This window comes from Planococcus citri, chromosome 5 (assembly GCF_950023065.1).
Source record: "Planococcus citri chromosome 5, ihPlaCitr1.1, whole genome shotgun sequence".
Taxonomy (NCBI): Eukaryota; Metazoa; Arthropoda; class Insecta; order Hemiptera; family Pseudococcidae; genus Planococcus; species Planococcus citri.
This window is the reverse complement of record NC_088681.1, coordinates 60,564,970-60,581,815: the sequence shown is the minus strand read 5'-3', so window position 1 is coordinate 60,581,815 and position 16,846 is coordinate 60,564,970. Positions and strand designations below refer to the sequence as shown.

General features: G+C 35.5%; 1 protein-coding gene across 8 annotated transcripts in view; it reads left to right on the top strand.

Annotated features, from left to right (window-relative positions):
- LOC135847616 (uncharacterized) overlaps positions 1 to 16,846 on the top strand; it is a 170,838-nt gene that overhangs the window by 56,092 nt on the left and 97,900 nt on the right. The window contains exon 3 of one of the 8 annotated variants that reach the window (XM_065367242.1): positions 9,938 to 12,234. The exons of the other annotated variants lie outside the window; for them this stretch is intronic. Coding sequence (XP_065223314.1) covers positions 9,983 to 11,803 — 1,821 coding nt within the window. The 5' untranslated portion in view covers positions 9,938 to 9,982 and the 3' untranslated portion in view covers positions 11,804 to 12,234. Of the gene's footprint in view, positions 1 to 9,937; positions 12,235 to 16,846 lie in introns of those variants that run through there. 8 annotated transcript variants of the gene reach the window in all.

The following is a 16,846-nucleotide window of genomic DNA, read 5'->3' as shown; positions in this document are numbered from 1 at the left end:
AAATCACCGAAAACCCCAGTAATCTAAAAACTGAATTGGATAGAAACTTGAACGATTACAACGAGTAGAAAAAATCAGGATTCAAAGTGCAGGTATTTATTTTTCAGAGTGTCTACTGGCAAGAAAAAGGCAAGAAAGTTAGAAAAAGGCGAGAAATTCGCATGGGTGGCAAGAAAGTTAGAAAATAGTATAGAAATTCCTTCGAAAAGCAAGAAAATTTCCAAGAATTCACATCAAAAATCTCTGAAAAATTGAAGTTATCCCACCAAAATTTCAAGTTTTTGTTTACTTAGTTAAAATTGATGTTATTCTACTTTTCGAATTAAAAATTTTCCAAAAATTTTGCCCTCGCTTCGCTCGGGCCATTCAAGATGATGTTTTCAAAGGTTTTAAGAATTCAAAAATTAAATAGGAAATTTTTGATTTACAGGTAATACCCAAACCATTTGAAAAGTGCAAATTTTTCATTTTTTGAACAGAACGACTAACTTTTCAAAATTGTTGATATTATTGTGCTCCAACGAAAATGTAAAATAAAGCATACAAAATGGTCGTTTTTCTGTTTTTCACACCAATTTTTTCAACAAATTTTCGCTCTCGCTTCGCTCGAGCAATAATTTTACCTTTATTTCAATAAAGTGATCATTCATTATGAAGGGTTTTCTGAAAACAACCTACTTAAAATGTCGATTTTTCTTGTCCAAAATTCTGATTTTGCTCTCCCCTTAATCACAAATAGAAATATAAGTCCTTTCATGGTTTGATCCTGTAATTGTATATGTCACTGGTATTCAGGACGTTAAAATTTTGATTTTTGTCGGAAAAATGACAATTTTTTGTTGGAAAAATGACATCATACCTTCCCCAAAATAACATGACTTCGATCCGCATTCGAGTTTACTTTTTATTTGTTACTATTATCATCATAGAATTGAATTAATTTCGCCTCAACGTTTGTTTTTATTACGTTTTTTTATTACTATTTTTTCATTTGAGAGATTAATTCACTTCTCTGCTTTAAAAAATAAATTTTTGATAAATGGGGGGGGGGGGTTAGAGGGATTAGCGAAGATTATCTATGCGTAAATATGAAGAAGGGTAAGAAATTTCATTTTTGGAAGCAAGAAAAAAGCAAGAAAAAGGCGAGAAATTCGCTTTTTTGATTTTAGTAGACACTCTGATTTTTGCAATTTTTCCAAGAAATTTGAATAATTTCGCGACTTTTTCATTTAGGAAAGGAAAAAAAACAAAATTTTTTTCAGTAATTTTAAGCAACAAAATTGATAATTTTAGAAATTTCTTGCAAAAAAGCATGACTTTTAACTATTTTAGCCAAAGAACGGGCTTTTTAATAATTCCTTGAATAAAAGCAAGACATTAATTATTTTCCGCAAAAAAAAAAAAAAAATTAGCAATAAATTAACGATAGTCGAACTTACTGACGATGTACTCGTCGTGTATGAAATTATTTCGGTGTGAGTACTGATTACCTCATTACACAATCTCAGTCGTTCATAAATACAGGCATGATTGAAATTTGATCACTTGAGAAGTGACTTAGTCACTATATTTCACTTGCAAGTCACTTTTGTCACTATTTTGGCGAAAATGGCAAAAGATTTGTCATGTAAAAAAGAAAAAGTGCAAAATTTTAGGAAATTATCAATATTTTTCGTGAAAATTCTTCAGAATCATCATTTAAAAAAAAATTAAAAATCAACTGTTCCAACATTAAAAATGTAAGACGATGTGATTGGATAAAGCCGATATTTTCTAAAACGTACGAAGGTAGATCGAAAGATCAGGCAAAAATTTATCACCTGTCATAATTTCAAGTGCTATTAAAGTGACTTTTTCGATTTTTGGTGAATTTTTGAAAATCAAATTTAGGCCAAAAAAGAGGGAGAAAATCAACATTTTACCAAATTGACCAAGAAAACTGAAATTTGGGATATACCCTATATTTTCGACACGCCAAATTGATTGAAAACTGTTTCAATCCGTTTTGAGCAGTTCTGGATCCTCCAGCAGATTTTTGAAACTCGAAATTTCCCAAAATGCCATCAAAATAGAGATGGAAAGTCGAAATTTATTCTACGAACTAATTTCGATTCGCCACGAAGTCGACTGCGGGTGGATTTCAAGTCGTTCTGGAGCCTCCAGCGACGTTTTGAAAATTACTGGAGCCTCCAGTAGATTTTTGAAACTTGAACTTTCCTAAAATTTCATCAAATGGAGTTAGCAAGCTGAAATTTACTTCGCAAACTAATTTCAATACGATATGAAGTCGACTGCGTGGTGGTTTCAAATGGTTTTGAAGCTTCCAGCTACTTTCTGGAAATTTCAATTTTCCAAAAAACGCCATACTACCTTTCAAAAACTCACTGGAGGCTCCAAAACGACTTTAAACCCACCAGCAGTTGACTTCGTGGCGTATTGAAATTAGTTTACAGAATGAATTTCGGCTTTCCTTCACCATTTGATGAAATTTTAGGTAAGTTCGAGTTTCAAAAATCTACTGGAGGCACCAGTAATTTTCAATACGTCGCTGGAAGCTCCAGAACGACTTGAAATCCACCTGCAGTCGACTTCGTAGCGTATCGAAATTAGTTTATTGCGGAATGAATTTCGGCTTTCCATTGCCATCCGAGTTTCAAAAATCTGCTGGAGGCTCCAGAACTGCCCAAAACGGGTTGAAACCGTTTCCAATTAATTTGGCGTGTCGAAAATAGGGTATATCCCAAATTTCAGTTTTCTTGGTCAATTTGGTAAAATTTTGATTTTTTAATTTTTGGCCTGAATGTGATTTTCAAAAATTCACCAAAAATCGAAAAAGTCACTTTAGCACTTGGAATTTTGACAGGTGACATGTTTGCCTGATCTTTCGATCTACCTTTGTCCTTTGTACGGTTTAAAAAAATTCGTGAATAGTCCTATGTTGGAACGCAAAATCTGCGATTTCGGCTGACCTGTCAATCAAAGTGGCCGCCATTTTGTGAGAAGGGCCACTTTTTTTTGAGGACAAGAGCTTGAAATGTTACTTAAGTCTTCCCCTTCAAGAAAAAAGTTGTCCTGGAGGATCGGCGGCGGGGGGGGGTGCATACTTTGCTCTCATTTCTCAAAATGTTGGTCACTACAGTGGATTTCATGCCTGTTAATACTTTGAGTACTGCCCGGCTTCGTCTGACGTGGAATTTCATAATTGTTTGTCGTTCGTTCACTTTTTATAAACGTAAGTGAAAAAGCATTGTTGTTTTGAAACGCCCCAAACGAATTTTCCATGTGCAAGTGTCAGTGTACCGAGTAAATATATGTAATTCAAAAGTTGGCATTATGACGAGAAAACAAAGCATTACTAGTGTATGTACCTCTACTGGTCCTGGCATGGTTGGGTGCTAATGGCAGCGAGAATTTTGAGCAAAATCGGTGTACCACGAGCCCAAAATTGCTAATCAGGCTAATTAGTTATGAAATGATCACCAACGATTGTAATTAAACGATTGTTTTCATGTTAAGACCTCTCGGTTAGAAAGTATCAAGATTGGAAGATCCATTTTGGGGAATCGTGAACGAATTTTTTTTCATTCGTCCCAGAACAAACTCAAAAATATTAATTAGACGTGAAATTAATCATTGTAAATACTCTCACGAATACTTATTATCTAAATTACCACAACCTGTTTGTAATATGTAACATATACCTATGTCAGCCCATCAATACATATTTGATTGTCCAAAATTTAATAACTCTAGATTATTGCATAAAATTTCTCGTAATCAAAATCCTTTTTTAGAAAAGAATTATTGTGATCTACTTGAATTTATTCGAGATATTAAGTACAATGATTTAATTTAAGATGTATATTTACTGATATCAAGTCACTTATGTATCTAATACCTTGTGACTGTTTAAACAATATAATAATATTAAAAAAATATATATATATTTTATTTTCCTCGCCTATTAATTTCCGGCAAGCTGCTCGCTTCATCGAATTAATTCGCTCGTTACGATTTCAGGTTCGAATTTGCACCTGTTCTGATACACAATCAAGGATCACGGAAATGGCTGAAATAGTTCCTGTCGTATATGATATTGCTCAACCGACTCCAATACCGTTGGAAGATCTATCAGCCATCGCAGTTAGTGTGGAAATCTGGCGTAATGAAATACACAAACGTCGAGCGAGCAACACAATTCAAACATTTTACCCACACGCTTTGGTTATCTCTTCAAAATCCGCATTACTTCCTGATTTGCCTTCAGTAATTTATGATATTATCGATGCATATCTGCCAATATTTGGGTCTTCAGCGACGATATGGATGTGTTGCCAGTACAAGAGAATATTCCACTTACATCGCGCCAATCCCCATTCTGTTTTGGAAGTCTTTGACGATTTCGTCGCCGATTACAGTGGCACCATCGATTTTGTGAGAACAGCGAAACGCATGATGGTTTGTGATAGACTTAATGAAATCGAAAAATTCGCGATAGCTTGCACGTATTTTTTCGAAGACGATATCGCACGAATTTGGCCATCTGTATGTGAGAGTTTCGATTTGAATACACTGGATTTCGCTTTTTGTTCGCAACTGTATTATTGGATATGTCGTCTCAAGAATCAGTTGGATAAGATTCTTATCCATGGGGGTCTATCTGTTGACGAAGTTATGTTTGACCTCAGCATGATTCAGAGTAGACAATCTGCTGAGTATTTTTGGAATCGTATGTCTATCGAAAATCGAATGGAAAAAGGCAAAAACTTTTGGAAGTATGATGAAAGATTGTTTATTTCATTCGCATTATCAAAACTGAACGATCAAGCGCTCGATGAATTTGCTAATACAAATGGTGTCACATTAATACGACAACTGCTAATCGATCATCTCCGTTACAACTGGTTCCTTCCACCAACGTGGAAGATTATTAAAAATAAAATGAACGGAAATACTTTCAGAACATTAGTCGTCGAAATGTTGAAACTCGAGCAGGCCACAGAGTTTGAAAGGTATCGGAGAGAACCCAAAAATTGGTTGTATCATTGTTCGCTAATTTGGAACAGTATCCCGACTGATGTAAAACGATCGATAGTCGAAGGTATTTTATCCAACACGAGATTATTTGAAACGATGCGTTCGGTTCGATGCAGCAGACGTTTCGTCGGATTCTTATTGATTATACTTTCATCGGCCAGTTTTGAGCAGAGGAGCGCATTTTGGCGCAACTGTTGGCCTCATTTGATCGATGGCACCCGAAGTGAAGATTTACTCAGAATAATGAAAGTTTGCTTCGAAAACGAAGAAGAAATTGTCCAATTCAAGGATAGAATTTTAGCCGGAAGTGAAAATGTGCGTATCTGGTGTAGCACACTATTAAGTAATGGGATGTTCGACGAATTCACCGATTTGCTGAGCTTTTTTTGGCCCGAAGGTCAAGCAGCGAAACGTTACAAGTTGCAGCTTTTGCAATCAACTTTTCTCGTGTAAAGACTGTATTTACTCTTTATTTGCACCTGCGGTGCTAATGTCTTACATGGTCTAACTTCACCCTAACGACCTAGTTAGACCTATACCTAGTGCTACGCACAGGTAGGCACTGGCGATTTACCGCCTCGTATACCTACTCTTCGGAGATAAATATGAGATGAGAAATTATACACATAGAATAATATAAATGAATACTCGGACAACTATAACGTTACATTAGCTTTATTGGTTATTAAGCATTATATGTAAATAGTCTGATTATATTACGTAAATAGAATTACGATTTGATTTAAAGGAAGCGAGTACATGTAGTCGCAAATGTGTGTTAAAAACACCACCCAGGGACAAGGGCATTCATGCCGGATAGGGCAGGTCCAGTATGAATGACTCTAAAAAGAGAATTTAGAGATGCCGCAGTTCATCTCTTGAGTAACCACGATCCGATCCGATAGTCCATTACGTAAAAGATATTCCATATCCCAGTAATTATAAGGTGGAAAGTACGTGCTCCATACGTCGAACGTACTGATAGGGCTCCGCACCTCGACCTATCTATCGAATGGAAACTAAGCTCTCGCTTAGTGAGTCCGTGATTGACTGAAGTTGTGATCGGATAACGTGAAACACTTCACTAACGCGAACTAAACCGCTAGATAGCGTGGTTACGTAAGAGAATTGAGCGAAAGGTAGAAGGAGAACAATTTTCCCTCACCTAAGCGACGGAAAATGGCGCAATTCCTCCCTTTACACTCGGAGAAAATAGCGATATTACTCTTCAGCTAGTCAGAAAAGTCAACGAATTTATTGTATTTATCGACGATGCCTTCGACAATAAAGATCAATCGTCCGAATTTAAGAATCAACTTATGTCGTCTCCTGCAGCTCGAGACATTTCATCATCCTATCCCTGGTCATTGTTGGGATGCGCTGAAGAAATCGAAAGATTTAAGCGAATCAATCTTCTGTAAAATTCAATGTCTCCAAGCTGCTACTGTGAGGTTTTTCCCAACAGTTCTGCGTGAATTAATAAAATTGAACCATTTGTTAGTATTTTTAGTAGTCGAATATGCGGAATATGTCGAATTTTTCAGGTTAATTGGCCTTGTTGGATTTTTAAATAGGTACGATTAAGATTCGTAATTATTATTATTTTTTTTTACGATTTGCGCACGATGTAAACAGTTACATTTATTTTTTTTAGCTACGAGTGCATAAGGAGTTGCATTGAAATGTACTTTTTTTAATTTTTCATGAACGAGTATTTTTTTAGTTTATTTTTTACTTATACGAGATGAGAGATGAATAAATACATTGTCTATTTTTATGACTATTGATGACTTTTTTTTCTTCTTCTTTTTTTTTAAATTTTAGTTATCTACTAATTATATCATCTACTCTGATTGTGCTATTCGATGTGAATTCTATCAAGGTCTCAAAAAAAATAATGTCTATTCATTTTTTTCATTTTCTGCTGCAACGTCTATTCACCAAACCATCACTAAACGAGTCTTCATTAGGTACTTCATTGTTCTGCTCCCAGTCTCTAAGTACAGCAGGATGGATGCGTTGTTCTTTTTTGCAATAGGTATCTTCCCCTCGATCTCGTCGCACTCAACCTCAAGGGGATGTAATTCCTTGCAGACCCTCCCCCCCTCCCCATTGAGGCAAAAATCTGTAAACAGTGCTAAAAAAATGTTCGACAAAAATTGCGAAAAAGTACTAAGTAAGTATAATTTTTTTCGCTGACAATTTTCCAAAAAATCCTGCTTTCAACTCAAATTGTCGAAAGTATTGCTTTTTGCTGAAAATTGACAAGAACCCTCGCTTTTCAACAAAACTGACAAAAAAAGTCTCGCTATTTGCTAAAATTGTAATAGACTTCTATTTTGCCAAAAATGTTCAATATTTTTAGTTACGTTCAGATCCGTTTTTACTTATCTATTATTACCTTGTTTTTTCGGAAACTTCTCAGGAAGTAAACTGTGAAGCGATTGGCTTGTGCATTTTAATTGATTTTTTCGTGATCTCAATAATGATAAGAAGTACCGTTAATTTTTCTCTCGTAATTTACGTATACGTACCAAAGAACTCAGCATCTTCGAATTTCAAAGTCGTGTGTTTAAATTTCGCTCAACTTCTTCTGCCAACAACTCGAGCTACTCACCCAACGACAAACACTAAAAAAACCATCATTATATTTGTATGTACTTGGCCCGAGGTGGTTGGGGAAGAACTGGTTCGTTTTGTAAAAATATCATATCACTCACTTAGTGTTCAACTTTGGTCTGGTATAATTTCATCGTTCGAAAGTGCGTAAAAATCCTATTCTAAGAAGTCTATTGAAGTTTTCAAAAGTTGAAAGTAATTCTCATATTTCTCGATTTCCTCTGAAGTGTTGGCCTTCCTATCCCTGCATGAAACACATTTGGAAAGATGAAAAAATAATAAAAAATCGAAGTCCTGTGAAAACTAAATGAAAATTTTCCATTTTTGGACAAAACTCTTTCTCAATGACCCTTTTTTTTCTTTTCTTTTTTTTTTACAACAATTAAAAATTTTGGTTTTTGTCAAGTGTTTTCCTTTTTTGAGGACAAATCAGTTCAATTTGGAGTTTTGGTGCTCCAATTTTGCTGAAATTTGCTTGTGGGAAGAGGGAAGAGGAAAAACATTCTGATATCTGTTGAAAATTGAGCATTCAAAAAAAGTTCAACCTTGAAGTTTCGACGTTTACGATGAATATTGAATAAGGTGTACTTCTGAGAAAACTCTCCGTTGCCAGCGTATCTAACAGTCCTTCTGGTCCTTCTAGGTCAGTAAAAGTTTGAATTTTTGCCGATGGATCTTTCTTTTTGAAAAAGTAAATTTTCAAATAGTTCTGTCATTTAATCAAAATCAGGAATGGTGTTGTTTTACTTCTCATTTTATCAATTTTCCACAGCTTTCGCCGTCACTTCGCTCGGGCTAGATCATGTTTCTTTTCTTTTCTCGAACTGAAGTTAGAGGGTAGAAAAATTACTCCTCAAATCGAAAATAATGATGGTTTACCCCTCAGAAATTGTGAATTTTCAAAAATTTTTGCCCTCGCTTCGCTCGGGTATTTACTCGTATTTTTAGAAATAATAAGTTAAATACCAACCTTATATTATTTTCTGAAAATTTTCAAAATTTGAAAATTTTGAAGCTATGAAAATCAATTTTTTTGCATAAGAAATGATGTTGTACGCTTTGAATTATCAATTTTTCACAGCTTTCACCCTTGCAACGCTCGATCAGATTTGAATTCTACTACATCAATTTTCAAACATTTCCTAGAATGGAAAAATCAACTCGAGAAAATCCAAAAACATAACTAAGTAATCCAATCAATAAAAAAATTTTATTTGGCAGTTTTGTTTCCAACTTCCCTTTTTAAAAAATAGTTCGAACCACATCTGGCCAATTAGTTGGAAAAATCTAGGTGTTGAGGGGGGGGGGTGTAGAGTAAATAATTGGGAAAATACACCGTCACCCATCTCCCTTCACACATCGATTGGTCATGCCTCTGAAATGTTTATGTTTGGAAAGTTTTATGCCCACCTGTTTTTTACATTAAAAATTTTTTAATCACTTTTTTGATTACTTTTTGGTATTGGTTAAGGTACTAAAGTTAGATACGTTTTTCAGAAAAATTTGAGTACAGTCCCTGATATTATTTTTATTAAAATACACGTAGTTTCCCAATAAATACTCAATTTTTAGATCTAAAAAGAACATGAAAGTATGGTGTGTGAAAAAAATACGAAAAAGGTACGACGTTTTATTTTTTGGATTTGATTGTACACCAGTCACCCTGGATAAGAAACTGAACAGGTTCTATCTAAATATTGCTAATTTTTTCGTTGATGAATTTTTGAAGTTTTTTTTGGCAATTTTGTAAAAATAAATTAAGGGGGGCATCAGTTAGTACATTTTCAATTTTGAAAATGTCCTTCCAAAAGGTCCTTCCAAGGTCCTTCTTTTTAGTTTTCAGATTTTGTTAGACACCCTGGTTGCCCTTACTTTTGAAACGCCCCAAACGAATTTTCTCCAAGTGACAGTGCACCGAGTAAATACATAATACTGCAAAGTTGGAGATTATGACTTGGAAAAAAACATTCCTACCTCTTCTGCTCCAGGTGGGGTTGGGGAGCTAATGATGGTAAGAATTTTGAACGAAATAGGTGTACCTGAACCCCTAAAGTCAGACTGATTTAACGTGAAGTGATCCCATATTATTGTGGTTGAATGATTGTTTTCATGTTGAAAGCTCTCTGCTGAAGAGTATTACGATTGAAGAAACGATTTTGGGGATTCGTGAACGAAATTTTCATCATTCGACCCAGAACAAACCTTATTTTCTTTTCTTTTACCTTTTAATTTACAGCCAGCTGCTCGCTTCATCGAATTAATTCGCTCGTTACGATTCCAGGTTCGAATTTACACCTGTACAAATACCGAATCAAGAATCTCAGAAATGGATGAAATAACGCCTGCCGTATTTGATATCGCACAACCGACTCCCGCACCCCTGAAAGATCTATCAGCTATCGCGGTCAGCAAGGAAATCTGGCGCAATGAGATACATAAACATCGGATGAACGGCACGATAGAAAGATTTTTTCCACTCAATGTCCATATCTCCTCAAAAAACGTATTACTCCTTGAATTGCAGCAAGTAATTTACGAAATTATCGACGAATATTTATCAAGGTTTGGGCCTTCGGCAACTACCTGGCTATTCTGCCAGTACAGAACGATATTCCATTTACACCGCACACATCGAAACTCTGTTTTGGAAGTCTTCGACGATTTCGTCGTTGATTACAGTGGCACCATCGATTATGCGAAAACAGCGAAACGCATGATGCTTTGCAGCAGCTTTACTCAAGTGGAAAAATTTGCCATTGCCTCTACGTATTTTTTCGAGGACGACATTAGACGGATTTGGCCCTCTGTATGCCAGAGTTTCGACCTGAATAGTATGGATTTTCGCAAATGCCCGCAATTATATTATTGGATATGCTTTCTCAAGAATCAATTGGATAAGATTCCTATCCATGGGGGTCTATCAGTTGACGAAGTTATGCTCGATTATAACATGTTTCATAATACACCTTCTATCGAGTATTTCTGGAATCGGGTATCTGTGGAAAATCGAATGAGATATGCCATAGGCATTTGCAATCGTGATAAGAAATCGTTAGTTACGTTTGTGTTATCGAAATCGAAATTGAACGATCAACAGCTCGATGTATTTGTGAATAAAAATGGTTGTAAATTGATAATAGAATTGCTGAATGCTCGTCTCCGGGACCACGGTTACTTTCAACCGACGTGGAATTTTATTAAAAATAAAATGACCGAAATTACTTTTAACACATTGGTCGTCGAAATGTTGAAACTCGAGCAGGCCTCAGCGTTTGAAGGGTGTCGGACAGAACCTGCGAATTGGTTGTATCATTGTTCGCTAATTTGGAACGATATCCCGACTGAAGTAAAACAATCGATAGTCGAAGGTATTTTATCCAACACGAGATTATTTGAAACGATACGTTCGTTTCAAAGCAGCAGACGTTTCGCCGGATTTTTATTGATTATTCTTTCATCGGCCACTTTTGAGCAGAGAAGCGCATTTTGGCGCGAATGTTGGTCTCATTTGATCCAAGGCACCCGAAGTGAAGATTTACTTCGAATGATGAAACTTTGCTTCCAAAACACCGAAGAAATTGCGCTGTTCAAGGCTAACATTTTAGCCGAAAGTGAATATATCCGCCGTTTGTGCAGCAAACTATTAAGTGTTGGGATGTTCGACGAACTAAACGATTTTGTAGACTTTTGTTGGCCCGATGTTCAAGCAGCGAAAAATTACAAGCTGCAAATTTTGCAATCAAATGGCGGTATTACTTATCCACTTGTCAGAAGAGTCGACGAACTTAGTGTATTTATCGACGATACTTTCGACACTAGAGATGAATCGAGTGAATTCAAAAATCAACTTTTATCGTCACCTGCTGCTCGAGAAACTCTATCGTCCTTTCTGGTCTCGTGGGATCCTTCTTTTGAAGCGGTGATGAAATTAGTGGACACGTTTGTATTGGCGAAACCAACTGTACTTTTGATAAAAATGCGAATGATCAGTTATTTAGCGGAGACTATTTTAAAAAGGCGCGCTTCCAGATTGTATGTTGAAAATCGAGTCGATCGACTTAAAACACCTGCTTTTGGCCAATTTTTAGTTTGGGTGATAGGAAATGCCGAAGAAGCTGAAAGATTCAGGCAGTCTTATTTTTCATAGGATCCCATCAGCGTTGAGAAATTTCTCTGTGAAATGCGATCTCCTGAGGCTGTCACTGTGTGTTTTTTATTTTATTTATTTTTTTTAACAATGCTGCATAATTATATGTATTGAAATTAAACTAAGTATTTGATAATTTTTGAAGTCGATGATTGATATCGAATTATTCAGACTGATTAGACTTGTTAGATTTTAAAATACATTGAGATTTGTTTTTTTTTTACGTAATGTACCTATTTTTAGCTAGTTTTTCGATAATTTGCACAAGAAGTATGCATAAATTGTGCGATGATTTGCTAAAATTGTTTTTTATAGTTGAGGTACATTAATTTTGTTTTATTATGTGATTTCCTGCGTTGATTTTTTAACTACGAGTGCATGCAGAACTGCGTTGACTTTTTTCACTTTTAATAAACGAATATTTTTCCTTATGTGCGTACCTAGGTTTTTTTCATTTGTATACGCGGTAAAAAATGAACTTCTATTTTTACGACAATTTATGACTCATTTATTTTGAATGGGGCGAAAATCTCAGAACAGGGACAAAATTGTTCGACATAAATTGGGAAAAAGCACGTATCGTTTTTTTGCTAATAATTTTACAAGAAGACCTGCTTTCAAAATTGTCAAAGTATATTGCCGTTTGCCAGATATTTTCGAGAAGATTCTTCACTTTCTAACGAAATTGCCAAAAAAAAAGTCTCGGTATTTGCTAAAATTGTAAAAGTTTTCCTTCCTGCCAAAAATTTTCAAAAATTCTCGCTTTTCCCAAAATAAATAGGTGGGTAAATAATAATAAACTCTCGCTTTTTCAAAATGAAGTAGATGGATAAAAACTTTCGCTTTGGAGCAAAATTGCCAAAAATTGTCGTTTTTGCTTGAAAAATTCTCCAAAAATCTCGGTTTTTTCTTGACATACTTACGTAAATAATTGCAAAAAAAGTACCATTTTTCTGAATAATTGTCAAAAATTCTCCCTTTTGCTTAAATTGGATCGAAGTGTGACAAAAATCTCCCCTTGTAGTAAAAATTCAAACGTCATTTTCGATTTAGCTTGAATTCGGTTCACTGAAAAATCACGTCACTCACACCTCAGAACCAAATTTTCAGCTTAACAAAGTTGATTTTTTGATTTTTGACGTATTTTTTGAGAATGGCTGAAATTCCCTGTTTACTATTTCGGTTTCCATAAAAATTTTAAACCATTAGATAAAAATTGAAAATTGTTAATTTAATCTGTGTATTAAAATGTAAACCCCTCCCCCCTCCTTCCTAATCGATTGCAACTATTTTCGAGTCGATCTGGAGTTTCCAGTAAAAGTTGACTTTTCTCAATTGTGAGTTGGACATTCGAAATTGTTTCAAAAATGCAAACGGAAATATGCGTATCTGGTTTTCTTCTTATTCTTCGCCGAGGACAATTTCTTCCCCCAGGTTAGTTCTTCGCCGATGAATTCATTCCCAAGTTTTTCAATTCATTGTTGAAAATCTGGAGACATGATTGTTTTAGGAGTTCAAATCAGAGTTATTTGACTCGCTGAATACAAAACTGGAATCAGAATATTGAATTTCTGGATTTGAAAGAGAGTCTAAGTAGCCCAAGCGAGTCACTAACGAGCACCAATCACGTTTATACGTGCTGGAGTTGATTTCAGATGATTTTGATGGCATCTTTTTGCAAATCTAAAAATTTCCAAAACATGACAGGGGGCTCATGAGAACGGCTTGAAAATCAAAAATTGAGGAATCATTTCATCATAGAATCCAACAACCTTAGTTGGAGGGAATGCAGAAAAGTGAAACATAAAAATAGGTCCCACCTTCCTATTTATAGAAAAACGACTAGGGAGGTCAAAGATGGTGCATAAACCGATTTTCGAGCTTTGGAAAAATCCACTTTTGACTCGCGACACATAATTTAATCTACGTCGAATACATTTTCAATAAATTTCGTTTTGAACAGGTTTTCAGCTATCTTGATTTCTTTCATCAAATTTTGACTTTTGTTCGTGGGAAATACCTAGTCCAAATTTTAATTTTCTGTAGAAACTCCTTCATAAATCACGGAAATGTCTAAGAAATGTGTCTGTGAATTTTTTTGAAATCGGTTCATTAATTTGCAACCAGTTAACAAAAAATACCCAAAAATTGTAGATGGAGAAAAAAGCTCAGAACAAAAGTTGTAGAGCGTGAAAAATTACACAATTCAGTCTAATCACATTTTGAAACCGGTTCATTGGTTCGCATACAGGAACCAGTTTTTGGCAATCGCCTAAAAATCGGAGATAGAGAAAAAAACACGAAACAAAAGTTGTAGAGTGGGAAAAATTGAACTATTTTTGCTAATCAGATTTGAAACCAGTTCATTAATTCACAACAAACCATCGAAAAGATACTAGTTGCAAATTAATTAGCTATTTTCAAAATCTGATCAGCCAAAATGGTTCAATTTTTTACACTCTACAACTTTTGTTTCAAGTTTTTTTCTCCATCTCCAATTTTTAGGCGATTGTCAAAAACTGCTTGCTAAATGCGAACCAATGAACCGGTTTCAAGATGTGATTAGACGAAATTTTTACTATTCGACCAGAAAAATGCGATTTTAAAAGACGGTTTTTTGATTTCGCTCAATTTTTTTTTACAATATCTACCCACCCAGTATAGTTTAGTGGCAAACTGTAAGTAAGCGGCAAATGATGATAAAGCTTTGAAATTTGGTATGATGAACAAGTACACCAAAAGAAAATTTTTAAGCCCGAGAGGCAATCGCCAAGTCCCATAGGAGGGGAATGGGGGTGATTTGGGGGAGAGTTCAACTCCCCATTTTTCCAAATGGGGCCAACGGGGCGATATTGGTGTCAATTCCACATGATTGAACCCCGCTGAGTTCGAAAATACCATTACTTTCAAAATCTGAGGAAGAGGCATGCCTCAAATTTGAGTTTTTCTGAGTAAAGTTTTTGCATTTTTCTCAAAAATACCCCAAAATTACAGTTTTTCAAACCTAGACGACACGCTGACCTTCTATCGACATTTTTAATGGGCATTTTCGGATTCTACAGGTCAATTACAATGCGAATCGACCATTAATACTTTCGCATACCTCTACCGTGGGTGTACAGAGGGGTCTAAAGGGGTTAAAAATTGGCGTTTTTCGGCATTTTCTCGCAAAAATCGGGGTTTTTGAACTGTGCACCGGATACAATTACAGGGAGAAGGTTCTAATGTCGATTTTCGAATACTACAAAGCAAATGCCATCGAATAAGACTCGGAGGCACTTTATACACCCCTCCTGGGAGGTAGTAGAGGGGGTCAAATTTGACCCTTATCTTGCTCATGTTGAATGAATTTTAGAAATGTAATCAACGTAAGTGTACATTTTCTTACTACCGAGATAGTGATGTTTGTATAAATGTTTTTTTGTATCGTTGAACGCAAATTTGCAAAAAAATTTTTGATTTCAAGTGGGGGGGGGTGAGACCATATAGGGGAGTAGGTCTATTTTTCACAAAAAATCGACATGTATATCGAAAAGTAGGTTTTCAAGGACGCTGATTTCAGAAATGCTATCAGTTTTTCATTTTGGTCGAAGCTAAGGGGATGATACTGCATTCAAGGGGTGGGGGATGACATTTTTCACAAAAAATGGACATGTACAGTAAAAGCTCGTTATAACGCTTTCGGATATAACGCTGATTTCATTATAACGCTGATTCCTTCCGGTCCCTTGACATCCCCATTTAAACCAATGTAAAATTAATCGCGATATAACGCTCATGAGCGATTATAAATCGCGATTTAACGCTCTAAAATTCAGGAAAAATCACATTTTTTTCATAATTTTAGCAACAAAAACCCATTTTTTTGCAAAAGAAAGCTTACTCATGTGTAAAAAATCATCACTTTCTGAACATTTTGGCCGCAACAACAGCTTTTTTTGCAATTTCTGTAGTTTTGATTTTTGAAAATTCAAAAAAAAACTTTTATGGCAAAATTTTGCCAAAAAATCATTTATATTATTATAGCAGACCTCAAAATCAATGTAAAATTTCAGATTTTTTTATTTCCACTTGGAATAGTTGTTCAAATTCAAAATAAAGTTCTCGTTTCCACTTCCTTTATAACGCTTTTTTTGCTTTAAAACGAGAATTCGCGGTATAACGCTAATCAGCGTTAAAATGAGACTTTCGGTTATAACGCGCTTCAGCTTATAACGCTCTTTTTCTCCGGTCCCTTGAAGAGCGTTATAACGAGCTTTTACTGTATATCGAAATGTAGGTTTTCAGGGATGCTGATTTCAGAAATTCTATCGATTTTTCACAAATTGACCTCACCCATAGCTCCCAGAACCTCCTCCAATTGATAAAAGTCTAAAAAAATTGTTGGGGGCTGTGGATGGGGTCCAATCGAAAATTTGACGTCATATTCGTGTTCAGCGTCACCTTAAACATACCTACTATGTTTTGTATCGCACGAAAAAACCCCTAATGTGAACTTTCAATCCATTTGGGGAGGTGCTGGGGGCCGTGGATGGGTCCAATCAAAATCTGACGTCATATTCGTGTTCAGCGTCACCTAAAACATACAATTCGATATATCACATGCTCCAGATTCGTTTTCGAAAGTTTGCCCAAAATTGGGTGTGGGGTGCTCCCCATCCGTTAAGAGATCCCATCTCGAAACTTGAATATGTCGAAAAAGCATCAAAAGGTATATCTATAGATTTGTTTCCGAATTTTGAATAGTAGCTCCTACTTACAGCGCCATTTTGAAATTTGAACTTTCAATTTGAAAATTCGACTTTCGAATTTTGAAAACTCCAAATGCTTCATACAGTTCAAAATTCAATGGTCTTTCGAACTGTGAAGTCAGTTTTGATCAAAGTATCATAGCTTTTCCGAGGAATGCGCTGCTGAAGTTTGAGTACCTCGAGATAATGTGAAAATAATGGAAGCCCCTCCCACCCATCACCTGAGGAGGCTGTGACCAAACTGATTGCGGGTTTCTTACTTGGTGGGTGTGTAGATATTGTAAAAAAAATT